Raw genomic sequence first — 16,566 nt, 5'->3', positions numbered from 1 at the left:
AGTTGGTCACAGGGATAGTGGTGCAGCATGGAGAATATAGTCACTGATTTGTGACATCTTCCTGTGTTGACAGATAGTAGTAACCACACTAGTGGGGGTGAGGATTTAATAATAAGGATAACTGTTGAATCACTGCATTGTATACTTGAAGCCAACAAAGATTGTGTATCAATGATACTTTGATAAAAAATAGACTTAAAAAATTCTCAGACAATAGCTAACTATTACAGAGCTGCTGTTGCTGACAATGGTTGGCACCCCTTTTTGCTTCCAGAGGGTTTGCACATGCCACCACATTTGGTACTTTTTTACAGTAATTTAAATACCTATCATCTCCTAAGCTTTGCTGCTGTATACAAGAAGATACTGGTGGAAAAGGGGCAGGATCGTAGGAGTTCTTCAACACCATGCCGAGAATCCTAGCTTTCATCCTCCATGCATGGAGAGCCATAAAAAATATGCATTCTTGGAAGCAATTTAGAAAATAAGCATAAAAGGAGAAAAGTCACCTGAAGTTCTACATAGGAAGATAAACATTTCACATAATATGAGCTTACATTGTTCGTCTTCCCAGCTCATCTCTAAGTGCAAGGTCTGCTCTGACCTTGGACCTGACTGGTTCCCGGGAAGTAACCACAAGTTAAACCATTATAGGCCAAACCCTTATAAGTGCTCTTTTATAAAGGAGGGCTCCATTTTGGGAAATCCATTGTATTCCGTAAAAATGCCAAAGCTGTTAGAAAATAAATGGACGCAAATGTAAATGTTACAAAACATTAAGTATATTAAAGAAGTATGTGGAAACTACATTGTAAATATTCCTTTGGGGGTGTTTTTCCACATGTTTTTTACATCTGAGACATCGTGGAGTTCCCTTGGTAACTTTCATTCATTCAACTTGGTCAAAAACTGTTACTAAGCATCTTGTTTTGTTACGTACCATGCTAGGTTCTGGCTGTGCACCCCTCATGAAGCTAGCACAGATCTGCACGATGTGTATGGCCTGCAAACTAACAGTGGCTTTTACAGTTTTAAATGCTTAAAAAAATAAAAATATTTCATAACACATGGAAGTTATACGAAACTCAGATTTCAGTGTCCATCGATAGTTTTATTGGAACATAGCCAACACTCATGGTTACAACAGGGACTGCAGACTGCAAGCCAGAGATACTCTGGCCCTTGACAGTTTGCTGACCTCAGAACCCATGAACACAATGTGCCTTCTTCCCTGTGTGAAGGACCTTTAAACTCCAATGAAATGCAGAGTTATCTCAGAAAGATCCACTGCCCTTGGACAAATGCCTTGAAACAAGTGCGCAGGGATACTCTCCAGGAAGAGTCCCCTCACGGTCCCCCTGCCTTTACCCGTTTAATAAGGTCATCATCGCTGTGGTGCTGAGAATGGGATTCTACCAATTCTGGATACCTTCCAGTTGTTGACTGCAGTGATAAGTCCCACATAACATCAAAGTTTGGTCTTAATTGAAAGTGCAGTATTTCAGGGAGGGAGTACAGTGGGGAAGCACATACGTATGTCTATGCTCTGAAGCCTTTCTTTTAATAAAGCAAAAGTGGGCTTATATTGGATGTATTATTTTTCAACCCACCTGCTTTATCTGATAACAGAGTATTTTCCTACATCTTTAAATATTCATTACACCCATCGGCATGTATTCTTCGTAACCATATAGCATTAAATCTATCATTGGACATGTATCTTTCTGTATTCCTTGTTGTAAACAGTAACTATATATTTTTGTTATGGTTTCTTTGATCGTTTTCAGATAAATTCCTAAAAGTGAAATTGCCAAGTGTAAAGAGCATATGCAAATTATAAGGCTTTTCGATAGATTGTCCTCTTAAAAGATTGTACTGATTATAATACCACCCGAAGTGTATACAACAGTGCTAATTTCCCCACAGCCTTTTCAGCAGGAGCTGTTTTCATCTGTAAAAACATTCCTGCTAATTCAACAGGTAAACAATGCTGATAGGTGTTTTAATTTGCATTTCTTTAGTTACCAGTGAAGTTGAAGATTTTTCATGTGGTTTTGGCCATTTCTAGTGTATAATTTAGTGCTCCTTCATACCCTTCATACGTTGCCATTTCTTTCTATTGGGGTAGCTTGCTTTCTTCTACTGATTTTTAAAGATTATTATTTTACTGGAAAATTTTTTCTTCGGCTTGCTTGCCTTTCTATTTTGTGTTTTTTGACATCCACAGTGTAGTCATACCTATATTATCTAATTCTCACAAGCGGGTCCTATTAGTAATTTAACAGAGACTCAAAAAGGTAACAAACATAAAACATTGCAGAGAGAGGTTTGAAGCAAGTCCCATTTAATTCCAGAGTCTTCTCTGGACACTCTCAATTTCTACACCGCTGGTTATCAAAGTCCCCAGGCAGCAGCAGCAGGGACACCTGGGGACTTGTTGGAAATGCCTGTTCTCACGCTCCAGCCCAGCCCGCCTGAGTCAGCCGCTCCGAGCGGGCGGCGCTCCAGCTTTCCAAGCCCTCCGGGTGAGGCTCATGCGTGGGTTTAGTTTGAGAGCTGCCGCACTACCTAATCCCTTTTAGATTTCTATAGTAAGTGGCAACACTGGATAAAATAAGGTAGAAAGACAGATAAGGAAATGAATAAAACTGAGACAGGGACCCTGGGTGTAGTCAGAGTAGGATGAGGGCCTCTGGAAAAAGACCCCTACCAAAACTCCGTATTAAACAATTAAGCAAAGACAGAGTCACATTAATTCTCTAAAGTAAGATATCAAACTAGTAGGAGTATAAGCATTCTTCAGTGAAGATTAGTTAAAACTAAAAAGCCAGGATTAACTTGGCCTGGAATGTGTGAACGTCCCCCAGATAAGAAAATACCTCAGCATGGCCCATATCTTCAATGGTGTCAATTAAATGAGGCTATTGTAAAGTTTACTTTAGCCTGCTAAAAGGCCCGGCTTATCTTTAACTTTCCCAGATGCTGCTTTTCGTCCTCGAGCCCCTAATCAAGTAATGTATAACCTGGGCAATTAATACGGCAGGCAGGCCCAGCCATAAAGAACATAGTGAAGGGCAGGAAGGATTCCACCTTTAAAGATAAGACTGCATTTTTACACCCAAGAGGTTAAGAAGTAAGATTCTTAACTTACTATAACTCAGCTCACCTTGAAAGTAAGACAAGCAGGCTTGATTGATATGCTCCCAAACCAAAAACTGCTATTCTGAGAAAGAATCAAAGCAGTAAACTTATGTTAACTCTGCAAAATAGTCCGGAAAACTAATAAGAAACTTAGTCTCTTCAAAAATAAACATTTAGAGACCATTTGGTGGATCTGCATCCCTAGCTCTTTATCTCTCAACTGCCTATAAAACCCCCTAGACAGCGCACCGCCCCGGGCTCTCCTGTACCCTCCTGGCGTGAGCCAGGAGCTCTGTTCTCTCACTAATCCCTAAATAAAAGCCTCTCCCTGGCTCTCCTACCTTGACTGTTAAGTTCATTCTTCGACTCCGCAAACAAGAACCCCGGCATCAAAACTGGGAAAAAAGGTAAGGAAATGGCCTCCATGAGAAAACGACAGAGCCCTGGGAGCGATGAGGCACTCGGGCTGCCCCGCGGTGTATGTCTCAAAAGCCTTCCATCTACTTGCCTTCTTCTAAACACACTACGGGAGGCTGGCCTCCGTGGACTGTGCTAGTGTCCTCGCCCCTCACACTTTGGTTTCCAGAGCTGGCTTGAGGCTGGGTGGAGCGTGAGTTTGTACTACGTCCCCAGCCGTCTGCTTGCTGGGTTCCACAAGGGGCCTGCAGCCCCTGACCCAAGGCCACAGCTCTGGCAGGGAGCCATTTTTCTCAGGTTCTGGTGACTCCTTCCTTTCTTGGCCCATCTGTTGTGAGGAGCCTCAGGACTTTACACTGTTCCTAAAATGCCTTCATTACTCTCTTTAATTACCCAGCTTGAGGATGCTGTTTCTTCTATGACCTTGTTTGACAGAGCCTACAGGACCCTTCACAGCCCCTCCTTATTTCTCCAATTTCCTCTACTTTTGGTCATTTGAGCTGGTTTAAGTCCCTGTAATGTATCAAGCTCTTTGCTGCCCTAGAACCCTCCCCTGAGGATCCTCTGCGTAAAACACTATTCCTCTTATTCTTTGGCTAACTTCTACTCATGCTTCCCATCTCAGCCTAAATATCCTTTTCTTCAAAGGCTTTGGTAGATTCCTCCCGAATTAGGTGCCCCCAGTTATTCTGTCACACACCCTGCTCTTCTCTTTCATTGCACACATCTCAATGCATAGGAGTATACTTAAATTTATGTTCATTTGTTCAGTGTCTTAATTGGTTTGTGATCTCTGTGAGGACAGGGCCCACGTCTGCTTTGTTTATACTTACCACACTTATCATATAGCCTGGTCAACTCAACAAACCCATAATGAATGAATGACACGGTGTTATTTACCATTCTTACATTGTCATACATCTGGATTCCAGGGAAGTTCCTCAAAGGTGTTGGCAAGTCATTCCAGCTCTTGCAAACAGCAGCTTTTATAAATGGATGGTGGTCATACCACACTGATCAGTCCAACAAAGGCCAAGAATAAATTTATTCCAATACCTTCTCAGACATGACTACTCTTCACTTCCACCCACCCCTTGCCCCCAACACACACACACACACTCTCCCTGCATCCCCCAGTGAGAATGAAACAAGGATGAAATGCTGCAAAGTTGGGTCACAAACCCTGGTGGGCGAAGGAGTGAAGTGGCTTGCCTATATGACCTTGATGAGATGACTGCCCAGATGCTGTTAATGTGCACTAAAGAATGCCTGCCCCCTCGCCCCCTGGGAAATGTCAACAACTGACATTCACCCTGTGGACTGGATATGGATATGCCAGTGTTTAGCCATTCCCTTATTTCAACAAATATTTAATGAAAGTCTGCTATGTACCTGCTATGGTGAGCACAAAGGCAACAGCTGTTAAGACATGTAAAAGGAGCTATGTGAGAGTTAGGTAAACAACTATTATGTAGGGCAAAAATATTATAAAGACCTTACGCATGGGAGCACAGAGGGGCAAAGGATAAAGGGAAACCTAATCCTGTGGAAGGCTTCACTAAGAAGGCACTAAACTAAGACTTGATGCATGAGGTAGCACTTCTTGGGCAACAGGGGAGGGAGGGCATTGCAGGTAAAATGTGAAAAAGGCATTAGACAGAAAAACGGGTTCTTTATTCTTGAAATGTGGAGTTCAAGTGGGAAGTGGTGGAAGTAGAGTAGGGACAGAAAAACAAGCCAGAGTTAAATCACAAAGAACTTTGCAAAGGAGCTTAGCAAATTACCTATGGGCAATGGTCAACCATCAGAGCATCGACAAGCTCAAAAGCAGCTTCAGATTGGCCTTAGTTTATTATGTTGACAGTGGGTAGGACCGAGTGAGCATAGGGAAAATTGAAGTTCTAACGGCCAGGATCCTCACCTGACCCTAATCTACTTGCCCACTGTGCACCTGCAATGATGTAATTGGCCTACTGCATAGGCACATGCTTACACATGCGCTGGCTCTGAGCCTTTGTTGGCTGTGTTGCTATATAAGGAGCTTGGCCCAGTGCTCTGCCCAGAGGGGGAGAGGCAACACTGGCAGAGACAGACTGCAGACTTGCCCGATGTGGATGGGATTCTAGCCACCACCGATAAAATGTGGCATAAGACCTTTTACCCCCAACGTTTCGTTGTCATTATTTTTGGTCTCACTGAATCGAGAGTGAACGTCCAGAGCTGAGACCATCCGACGCAGCAGAAGTTAAGACTAGACAGAGGCATGGAGACCAAAAAAGAGGCTAAAGACAAAAAACAAAGAGTTGAGTACTTCAACAGGGCACAGGCAGACCAAAAGTGAGATCTACTGGAGATAGTTGGGAGCCACAATATAAGGATGTAACTTAAGAGTGCGGGTAAGAGGGACGAATGACTCTATGGAGTGGGGTGCTTGCCTTGGGCAGTTGGCCAGTTTTAACAAACGGTACAGGAGTGTAGCCGGATAGGTGCCCTAAAGGAGAACAGGAATTCCGTGAACAAATATATAGTGTGGACCCTGCAGGACATCAGGTGAAAATAGTCCACTAGGGAGGTTTTAGGAGCCTGCGGTTTTTTAGAAGAATCTGAGCTCGAGACACGGACTTGGGGCCTGAGACTGCAGAGCTGAACGGGAAAATGGCAGACCTAGAGAAGCACAAATGTAGCACCGAGCGTGAAATCCACGTCAGCTTTACAGGTTTTCTCCGCTAGGGCTGGGGAACGCACTCTTCACGTCCCCAGACGCTCGGGAAGGACCGGCGCGCTGAGAGGCTTCGCATTCAACCACCCACCGATGTCGAGAAGCGCACGTGGCTTCCCGATTTCACTTGCCATCGCCCGGGGCCGCGGGGAACCAGGAAGCGGATCCCTCGGCCTCCAGAGCCACCGCCCCGACCACACCCCACGGCTGGGTACTGCACTTGGACGTCATCACCGAGCGCCCTTTCCCAACCCAGCCGCCCCGCCCACGCCCCGTGGCCGGGCGCGGGGTTTTTGCGTTTCACCGCGCGCCCTCCAGTCCCTTAGGTGTTCAAGCTCCGCGCGGGAGCCGCTCCTCAGCACCACAGCAGGAGCCGGCGCGTTCCCTGTCGCCTTTCCCTCCCGTCATGTTCCCGGCGGTGTCCTCCCCGCGGACCCCAGGGCCCGGCGGCCGAAGGGGCCCGCTGGGCGGTGTCGGAGCGGGCTCCACGCCCCGGGCCGCAAGCAGGACGGGCCTGTCCCTGGGGTCCGCGGTCAGCTCCCCGGGGATCTTCTCGCCGGTCGGCTGGCGTAGTTCGCTGAGCTCGCGGTAAGTGGTCATCCCCGCTTGGGTCTGGCGACCGACAGGCTCCCGGGCCACGGGCCGGACGGGGTAGTGTCCCCTGGAGCCTCCGGGCCCGGGAACGCCAGGGCCAGGCGCAGGCCAGAGTCCTGGGGAAACAGACCTTCCACATTCGCGGTTGTCACCTCGCTCCGATCAACTCGGATGAGTCCTCGTTCTGTGCTTTTCCTGCAATTACCTTTGCACAGGGGTGAAGAACAAATTGGGCTTGAATCAGCGGCTACCTGCCTCTCTCCTTAACTGCACTTCTGAACTGGTATAAGAGAATCGCTCAGGATGCTTTTCATCCGTGAAATGGCGATACCAGTAGCCGACTTGAGCCTGCTTCTCTAAGGCCGAAGGAGTCGATGAGAAAAGACGCGACACATACGAAGTGATGGTGGGCGTGGCGATCGCCAGCCCTGGAAAATCATATAACGCCTGACGTGTAACTGCCATTAGTGTCTTCTCATTGGGAACTAAAGGGCCTTTAGCTACAGAAATCAACTTTGTAGCTAAATTAATAGGGAAATTTCCATAAATAGTGAGATAAGTGTAATTTTGTTACTAATAAAAGCATGGCGCATCTGCCCCCATCACCCATAAAACCATGCTCCTCAGCCTCCCCTCTTTCATATTTAATCTAGAATTTTAGAAGAAGGGAATGTGTTTCTGAGAAGCTTCTTCTGAATATGTCTGTCAAAAATGCATTCACCCCTGCAAGAAAATAGTAATATTGGGTCTCGAACGTATAATTAAAATATATTCATAAAACCTTACAGTACTTTAAAGAAGACACCGCATCCTTGATTTTTGCATTTTGAAAAGCGCTCTTTAAAGTGGTGATCTTGCCAGGGTTCTCTAATCTTTTTGAGGAAAGTCAGGGAATAAAAGCTGTACTTTATTTAATGTGTTTTTCTTTAATCTCTTCTTACGTTCTGGTGATCACTTAACCAAAATGTTTGTTACAATACTTTGTGAAGGAACAAAGCTCTTATCCTTTTGTATGTGTATCTCCTTGTTCAATCCTAAAGATAAAGGGTAGAATAACTTTTATACTGGTAACTTTACATTATTTTTCTGAATGTTAACAAGAAGGTGGGAAGGAAATGTTATTTCTACTGCTGTATCTGCAGTTGAAGATGAGGTAACAGCAGAAAGTCATGACACTAATTTTTTGCTTGATTGTACAGATCTGACAAATTCTTATAATTCTGGAGTTGATGAGAGCTGAAAAGTAGTCTAACCCAATGTTTGTAAAACTTTTGGACCACAGTGTATGATGGCTCCATTTCTTATATTTTGTTTTTCGAAAGTGTTCATTGAGACCCTCAGAATGACCCAGTTTGAAAATCAGTGGTCTAGTCCAACCTTGTTATACAGCTAAGGAAACAGAGTTATAGCTTAAGTGAATAGAACGTATATTTAATTACTAGAACTAAGAATCTGAAGCCAAGCTTTCCTAAGTCTTGACAGTCTTTTTGAAATGAAAAATACATCTAATTATGCAGTATACTTGTGCCAGTTTTTTTTCACCACCATACCTTTTTCTTTTTATTTATCAAAGATCTTTATGTGAAAATATACATACAAAAATTTGGATAGTGGAAAATCTTAAGTTATGGGTGAAGTAATATGCTCTCTTTTCTTTAGAGGAACACCTACACGAACATTCCCACACCACTCTGTAACTGAGTCCATGAACTATGATGTGAAAACCTTTGGATCTTCTCTCCCTGTTAAAATCATGGAAGCCCTAACATTGGCTGAAGGTGGGTGTCATTTCCATTTGCCTCTATTAGCAATTCAAAATGAAGCCTAGGTCTGGCATGGGGATTGAAATCTGTGCGTTCTCTTTTAACCTTCACTTAAATGGGAGAAACAGGAAACCTATTTGGTCTTTCATTGTGATTGAGAAACACAATAAATTTGAGAAGCAGAATGACTTCACTTAGCACAGTCAAATTAAGTCTTTAGTGGTCGTAAATACTGCTTATGCAAAATTTCATCCAGTTTCAAAAGTTGATTGAGTATATGAAGTTTAGCTTTTAAAAACAACAAAACCCAAAAAAACTGCTGCCTCAGATTATTGGGTTTAGTAATGCAGGAAAATCAAGTCTTACCTCCATTTCTGGATCCTGTGTAGTATCCCAGCAGCTGTATGCACAAATTTATGTTATCAATGTGGTGTACCATAGAAGATTTTTTTGGGGAGAGAATCAGAGTAGAAGTTTGGAAGAGGCAGTCAACACAAACTTCAGAAAGGTAACAGGAAGGATAAAGTATTGGGTGGCCGAAAGAGCAAAGTTTAAAGCATCCTGAGTGATCTGCCCATGCCATTTTTGTTAAGGATTCAATTTTAGATCTTTGTGATTTTCTGGAACAATGTTTTTCAAACTATAGGCAGTAACTGAAATCAATTTAGTGTTTCATAACCAGGGTTTTTAAAAAAGTGAAATAAAATAGAAAATATCAGAGTTTAGCTCATACAAAAATGTTAAGTAACTTTGTTTTATTTACATTGTGTGTGAATGCATCATGATGTAACATGTATTTCATATGGTGGATGGTGGTAAAGAAAGTTTAAAGTACTTCCTTCTAGAAGAATGAACATTTCCCATCAGCTTGAACTTGCCCATCTTGCCAATAAATCCTTGGGAGTTTTGGGTACAGTTGTTTTCAGATAACTAATAATATATTTTTAAAATTTCCTCTCTAAAAATTTTAGCTTAAATTGCATTTAAACCTTTTAACATACATATGTTCATGCCACCAGACTATGTTAATAGCAGATGGTACACAGCTCCAGAGGAGACAGTCCCTAGAAACCAGGTGTGTAAATGAAAGAGGTGTGTAAACTTGGAGAACTCTTCTCCATGTGGAAACCTGTCAAGTGCTATGTGTTAAGTCAGGGTCCTAAGGGTCCTCCAGGGCTCACAGCAGAGGATTTAGAGCTGCTGTAGTGTTTTCAGGAAAAGAAAATACTGAACAGTTATTCCAATTCATCAAAAAATCCACACTTACCGTGATTTTGATACTTTAGCTTGCATATAATTGATATCTTTTATTTTGCCCCTCTGCCTTGTCTTAAATCAAGGAGCAAAGCTCAAGTTACTTTAATTTCCAGGGCTGTTAACACGTTTATGTAGGTTTACTTGGGATGCTTATGACAATAATATACTAATTGAATTTTGTCACTTAATACAGAATGTCTCCTTATTATGTCTCTTCTATGTCTCCATACAATGAAGTAATTTATTTTTTCACTTGAAAGTCATATACTTTTAAGGAACATGATTTTTCCTCGAAATACTGTATGTATTTAATGGGAGGGTTTATTATTTGTGTTGCTTTATCGAAATAAAATTACAAAAGTTACTGTATATTGTAGAAAGTAAGATACCAGTTTACAACAAAACTTAAGGTATTAAACCTAGGCTCAGGATATACTTATTGCCTTTAGACACTATTTCTAAAAGTGGTTATGAAAGTTAAATGGATCTCTTGTTTGGAAATTAATAACTTGAATTATTAAAGGGTGTTTTTGTTGTGAATTAATCTTTTTTGTGTGTGGTAATTACATTTTTTGGTGAAAATGTGGTGATAAACATTTTGGTATAAGGACATTTTAACAGGTTTTCTTATTCATAATTAAGATTACCTCATACTTTTCTTTAGCTGATGATCAGCTGACTGTTCACATAGATGAAGGCGGATGGGCTTGTCTGGTCTGCAAAGAGAAACTCATTATTTGGAAGATTGCTCTGTCACCTATTACTAAGGTAATGGCTCTTTAGAGACCTAGAAGTTAGAAGAGAGCATTACCAATTGGCTCTTAGTTTTTACCCTAAGTTTTTAGAGTTGTTGAACAACAGTAATCTGAATCTATTCAAGTATTATGTATTTGCATGTTTGTGTGATAATAAATGCTGAGCTGCATATACATATGTTTATTGTGAAAAAAGTTTCTTCTCTTTAGTAAAACAAGATCCATGTTATTTATTTATAATAAAACAAGAGACATTGAAATTTTTAATGAATGTCATGCTAATTAGTCTATCTTTCAAAGTCTAAAACTAAATACCATCCTTATGAGTTAATGAACTAAATTCATTTCTAAGAAGAATGGACTGTATTTCACTGAATTTACTGTATGATGCTTAATAAAATAGGAAAAACTCACAACAGTTTTTAAAATTGTCAGTTTAACTTTTGAGTCGTCATTTTCTCCTACATGGGTCATCACTTGTGTGTCTAATGACTCACCCCCAGCAGCCTCCTTCTCTGGCTGCACCACACCAGGCGCACTTCCTTGCACCGCTCATCGCTCGCTGGGCCCCCAGCCTGTTTCTCTGGCTGCTCCGGACCAGGCGTACTTCCTTGCACCGCTCATCACTCACTGGGCCAGCAGCTTCTTTTCCTGACTGCTCCGGACCAGGCGTACTTCCTTGCACCGCTCATCACTCACTGGACCAGCAGCCTCTTTTCCTGACTGCTCTGGACCAGGCGTACTTCCTTGCACCGTTCATCGCTCGCTGGGCCCCCAGCCTGTTTCTCTGGCTGCTCTGGACCAGGCGTACTTCCTTGCACCGCTCATCACTCACTGGGCCAGCAGCCTCTTTTCCTGACTGCTCTGGACCAGGCGTACTTCCTTGCACCGCTCATCACTCACTGGGCCAGCAGCCTCTTTTCCTGACTGCTCTGGTCCAGGCGTACTTCCTTGCACCGTTCATCGCTCAGTGGGCCAGCAGCCTGTTTCTCTGACTGCTCCGGACCAGGCGTACTTCCTTGCACTGCTCATCGCTCGCTGGGCCCCCAGCCTCTTTTCCTGACTGCTCCGGACCAGGCGTACTTCCTTGCACCGCTCATCGCTCACTGGGCCCCCAGCCTGTTTCTCTGGCTGCTCTGGTCCAGGCGTACTTCCTTGCACTACTCATCACTCACTAGGCCCCCAGCCTCTTTATCTAGAAAACAATTTCTGAGTAACTTGATATAACTACTCTGTAGTCATGCTGATTTTACATGTCAAATAAATAACTCAAGACTAGAACTGGGGAAATTCCACAGGGACACTGAGCACTTCTCTGCTTAAGTAGACCTTGTTTAGTCCTAGGAGAGACTGGACTAGTTGATATTCAGGTTCTGATCTGGCTGTTAGGTTTTCCTGATTTTTATGTCTCAAAATCTTTTGTTCTAAACTTACTGAAAGCTGTGATGAAAGTCTGATCAAAAAGGTGTGAGAAGAAAGAATATCTGTAGCAAGGTATTTCTAGCAATGAATCAGAACCTAAAAAAGACAGAGAAAGAAAATAGTAGTAAAGTCTGATGGATTTTCAAAAAAGATCTGATGCAAAAGATTTTTTGTTTGGGTTTGTTCTGTAGTTATCTGTGTGCAAAGAACTTCAGCTGCCACCTAGTGATTCCCCCTGGAGTGCTGACTTGGTGGCCCTCTCTTATTCTGCTGTCTCAGGTGAAGCACATTCTACTCAGGTAGGTGACTTAAATGCTAATTGAAATACTTTTTTAAAGAAGGGAGTTCTAAGATGGAAGGAATCATCCAACCTTGTTGTGAAACATAGCTATAAAGGTACAGGAATCAGGACACCGTGGTGGTGTCAGAGATGGGCACACAGGACAACAGGACAGAATAGACAGGATGGATACAGACCCGGTGAAGGTGGAGCTTTCATCTTTGACAGAAATGCAAAAGGAATTCAATGGAGCAAGGATAGTCTTTTCAGTAAATGTTGTTGGAATCATTGGTCATCCATCTGCAAATAAAATTTTCTCCAAACCTCATGCCTTATGCAAAGATCAACTGAAATAGATCATAGATCTAAATGTAAAACAAAACTATTAAACTTTTAGCAGAAAATTATCATGACCTGGAATTAGGGGGAGAGTGCTTAGAAATCCTTAAAAGTGTGATCCGTTAGGAAAAAAAGATTAATTGGACTTCATCGAAATTGACAACATGGCTCTTCCAAAGACATTGATGAGAAAGTGAAGAGACAAGCTGCAGACTGGGAGAAAATATCTATAAATCATATACCCAACAAAGGATTTGTCTACAGAACATAAAAATTCTCACAGCTTAGTAAGAAAACAATTTGAAAACAAGGCCTAGAACTTGAACAGACACTTTACCAAACAAAGAGGTTATAAGGTTGTCAAATAGGTACAGAACAGATGTTCACATCATTAGCCATTAGCTAAATGCAAATTGAAACAACAGGTAACACTACCTGCCTAAAATAAAAAGTATTAACACTGCCAAGCACCAACAAGGATGTGGAGCAGCTGGGACTCCTGTGTTGGTGATGGGAGTGCAAATGGTATAGCCATTTGATTTTCACTTTCTTATAAAGTTAAAATACACTTAGCATATGACCGAGCAATTTCATTCCTATCTATTTACCTTAGAGAAATTAAAATGTAATGTTTATGCAAAAAATCAGTACATGAATCTCAGAGCACTTTATTTGTGGACACCAGCAGTGGAAACAACCCAAATATCTTTTAGCAAGTGGATGGTTAAACAAACTGGTTCATCCATAGAATGCAATACTTTTCAGCAATAAAAAGGAATGACTATTGAGACGTGCCACAGCCTGGATGAATCTCAAAGCCGTTATGCTAAGTGAGATAAACCAGTGTCAAAAGGTTATGTTCTATGTGATTTCATTTGCTTGACATTCTTGGAAAGAAAAAATTATAATGATGGGAATAGTGGTGGCCAGGAGTTAGGATGGGGAAGGGTATGTCTATAAGGGGATAGCACTAGGGATTTTTGGGTACTTATGGAATTATTCTGTATCCTCATTGTGGTGATAGTTACATGAGTCTGTATAGGTGTTGAAATTCATAGAACTATACAGTAAGAGGAAAAAAGTCAATTTTACTGTATGATCATTTTTAAAGTATAAAAAGGAAGACACAGGAGATTCAAGATGACAGTATAAGAGAGTATATCAATGATACCTTAAAAAAATAAAAATAAAGGAAGACAGATTGCTTTGATATCTTGGCTGTTGTAAGTAATGTTGCAGTAAATATAAGAGTACATATATCTTTTTAAATTAGTGATTTTAGTTTCTTTGGGTAAATTCCCAGAAGTGAAATTACTGTGTTGTATGGTATTTCTGTTTTTAGTTTTTGGTTTTTTTTTTTGAGAAAACTCCATACTGTTTTTCATAGTGGCTGTACCAGTTTATATTCCACCAATAGCCAGCGTGAAAGGTTTCCTTTTCTTCACATATAGTGGAATATTATTCGGCCATGTAAAAGAATGAAACCTTGCCATTTGCAACAAAACATGGATGGACCTAGAGGTTATTAAGCTCAATGAAATGTCAGACAGAGAAAGGCAAACACCATATGATTTCACTTACATGTGGAATCTAAAAAACAAACCAACAAACAAAGCAAATTCATAAACACATTCATAAAATTCATAAGCACATTCACAAAAACAGATTCATAAACACAAAGAACAGGCTGGTGGTTGCAATAGGGGAGGAGATGGAAAGATGGGCAAAATTGGTGGAGGGGATAAAGAGGGACAAACTTCCAATTATAAACTAGTTATGGGGATGAAAGCAGAGCATAGGGAATATGATCAATAATTTTATAACTTTTATGGTGACAGATGATAACTACACTTATTGTGGTGAGCGTTTTAGTAATGTATATAACTGTCAAATCATTGTACACTTAAAGCCAATGTAGTATGGTATGTCAACTATACTTAACTTTTAAACAAAAAGAAGGAGTTGTTGTTTCTGATTTAGTAATTGCCCTGCTTTCTTCATATTGTTGTCATCTGTCTGTCGTTGTGATTGCTGAGCGCTCTCGTCTTGTTTCCAGGCTGTCGCTGTCATGGTCGCCACCAGAGGGGGATCCGTCCGCTACTGGCCAAGCCTTGCTGCTGAAGACACCTACACAGAGACTTCAGTAGATTTGGGAGGTGATAAGACTTACAATTTCCTAACAGCAGTGCAGGTATATGGTGGATATTCTTTTATACTTACTGGAAAGTGGTGATTTGTTTGGAAGTGGGATTTGAATGACTGAAAGTGTGGGGTTTTGAGCAGACCTTATAAGTCAGGGAGGGATCAAGAGGCAGGAAAAGACTGTAAGGGTCTAGGATTGGAGTAGTGAGACGAAGGGAAGCCCTTCTCATAGGACTCTGAAGTAGATATGAGATAGTTGTCAGTGGTATTCATTTCTTCCAGAAACATTCTTCAAGAGTGACCTAGAAACTCTTAGACAGTATGAAGAATGATATGCTAATGTGTACTCTGCAGGTTTACCAAAGAAATAAAATCTGATACTTGATTTATCGAACTTTATGGTGAGCCTGTAATTTAAAAATCAAAATTTAAAAACATGCAGTTAAAAAATAAAACTGCAGCAAAAGTTTTATTAAGTGGAGTTAATATTGTTATATGAATGGACCTGTTTTAAGTTGCAGATGATTCTGTGTATCTGAGCATTCTGTGTTAGTTTTGTAACACATCTTTGTCTTAGATGCTTACCTAATTTCACAATGTTTGTTCCCAGGGAGGAAGTTTTATTTTGTCCTCATCGGGAAGCCCGCTGGTTCGGCTGATACCTGAAGGTTCAGGGAAGATCCATCAGCACGTCCTGCCGCAGGGGCAGGGCATGCTTTCAGGAATCAGTCGCAAGGTGTCTTCTCTTCTGGGAATTTTGTCTCCTAGCACTGATCTCATAGTAAGTTGGTAAAAAACTTGGCTTTATGGGCTTGTTTCTTAATGAAATCAGTAAATTGGAAGTTTCCTGTGAAGTTGGTATTGTCACCATATGAACAGTGGTATACATAAAATACAACCTTTGATCTTTTATGATGATCACATGAGTTCATACTAACCCTTTCACATACTGTATCACTTTAATATTCTTAAATCACACAGGCTGTTTTACAAGTGCATTCTTTGAATTAACACTGTTCCATAAAAAGATAAACGTCTGTGGACTGATTTTTGCCTTCTAGACTTAACCCAGCGTGTTCCTCACTCCCGTGAGCCCAGCTGTCTGTGCGGATGGCTCAGAGCTGCACCTGTCAGTTGGGCTTCTGCCGTGAGCTCCAGGATAACGAAGGATGATGGGAACTCGTATTTCAGGAGCATCTCCTCTCTACCAGCTGCTCCATATTTGGTTATCTTGTGTAATTCCTCTGACTGCCTGTAATGTCGAAAGCTTTCTCTCCAGTTTGCGGATGAGGAAGCAGCCTCAGGGAGGCTAGGTAAACTGCCCCGGGTCCCGAACTAGTTGGTGGCAGATTCATGCTTGCACCTGTTTGAGTTGAAAGCCTGTCTTTTCTTTCCTATGCTCTGAGTTAGGAGATTTCAGGTCGCTCTCATCATCTGTTCCCTGAGTGGTCTTTGAACCTCAAAGTTAGCATGTCAGAAAACAAATCGCTCATAATCCGTCTTGTCTCCTTTTGACAATACAGTAACCTACAAAACTCATTTCTCTTTTGACTTATTTCTGTTAATGGCATTGTCACTTTCTTCAATGATCCAGGAAAAAACTTTGATTTTTTTATTTTTCGGTGTCTCCCTCTCCTTCTATAGCAAATTATTTAACAGATACTATGACTTGGCTTCAGAAATACCCCATTTCCACCCCCATCTTTCTGCTTGTATTGTTAGGCCATAATCCTCACT

At 41.6% G+C, this 16,566-nt stretch overlaps 1 protein-coding gene across 3 annotated transcripts in view; it reads left to right on the top strand.

Annotated features, from left to right (window-relative positions):
- The first annotated feature begins 6,544 nt into the window (after nt 1–6,544).
- NUP133 (nucleoporin 133) overlaps nt 6,545–16,566 on the top strand; it is a 59,032-nt gene continuing 49,010 nt past the window's right edge. Inside the window, exons 1-6 of one of the 3 annotated variants that reach the window (XM_073219971.1) lie at nt 6,545–6,865; nt 8,531–8,649; nt 10,556–10,659; nt 12,260–12,367; nt 14,744–14,878; nt 15,440–15,610. In XM_073219971.1, the coding sequence (XP_073076072.1) occupies nt 6,684–6,865; nt 8,531–8,649; nt 10,556–10,659; nt 12,260–12,367; nt 14,744–14,878; nt 15,440–15,610 (819 nt within the window). In that variant the 5' untranslated portion in view covers nt 6,545–6,683. The remainder of the gene's footprint in view (nt 6,866–8,530; nt 8,650–10,555; nt 10,660–12,259; nt 12,368–14,743; nt 14,879–15,439; nt 15,611–16,566) is intronic. The other 2 variants (XM_073219969.1, XM_073219970.1) reach the window with 2 other exon arrangements.

The sequence above is a fragment of the Manis javanica genome, chromosome 13 (genome assembly GCF_040802235.1).
Source record: "Manis javanica isolate MJ-LG chromosome 13, MJ_LKY, whole genome shotgun sequence".
NCBI classification, from domain to species: domain Eukaryota; kingdom Metazoa; phylum Chordata; class Mammalia; order Pholidota; family Manidae; genus Manis; species Manis javanica.
This window is presented reverse-complemented; position numbering and strand designations above follow the sequence as displayed.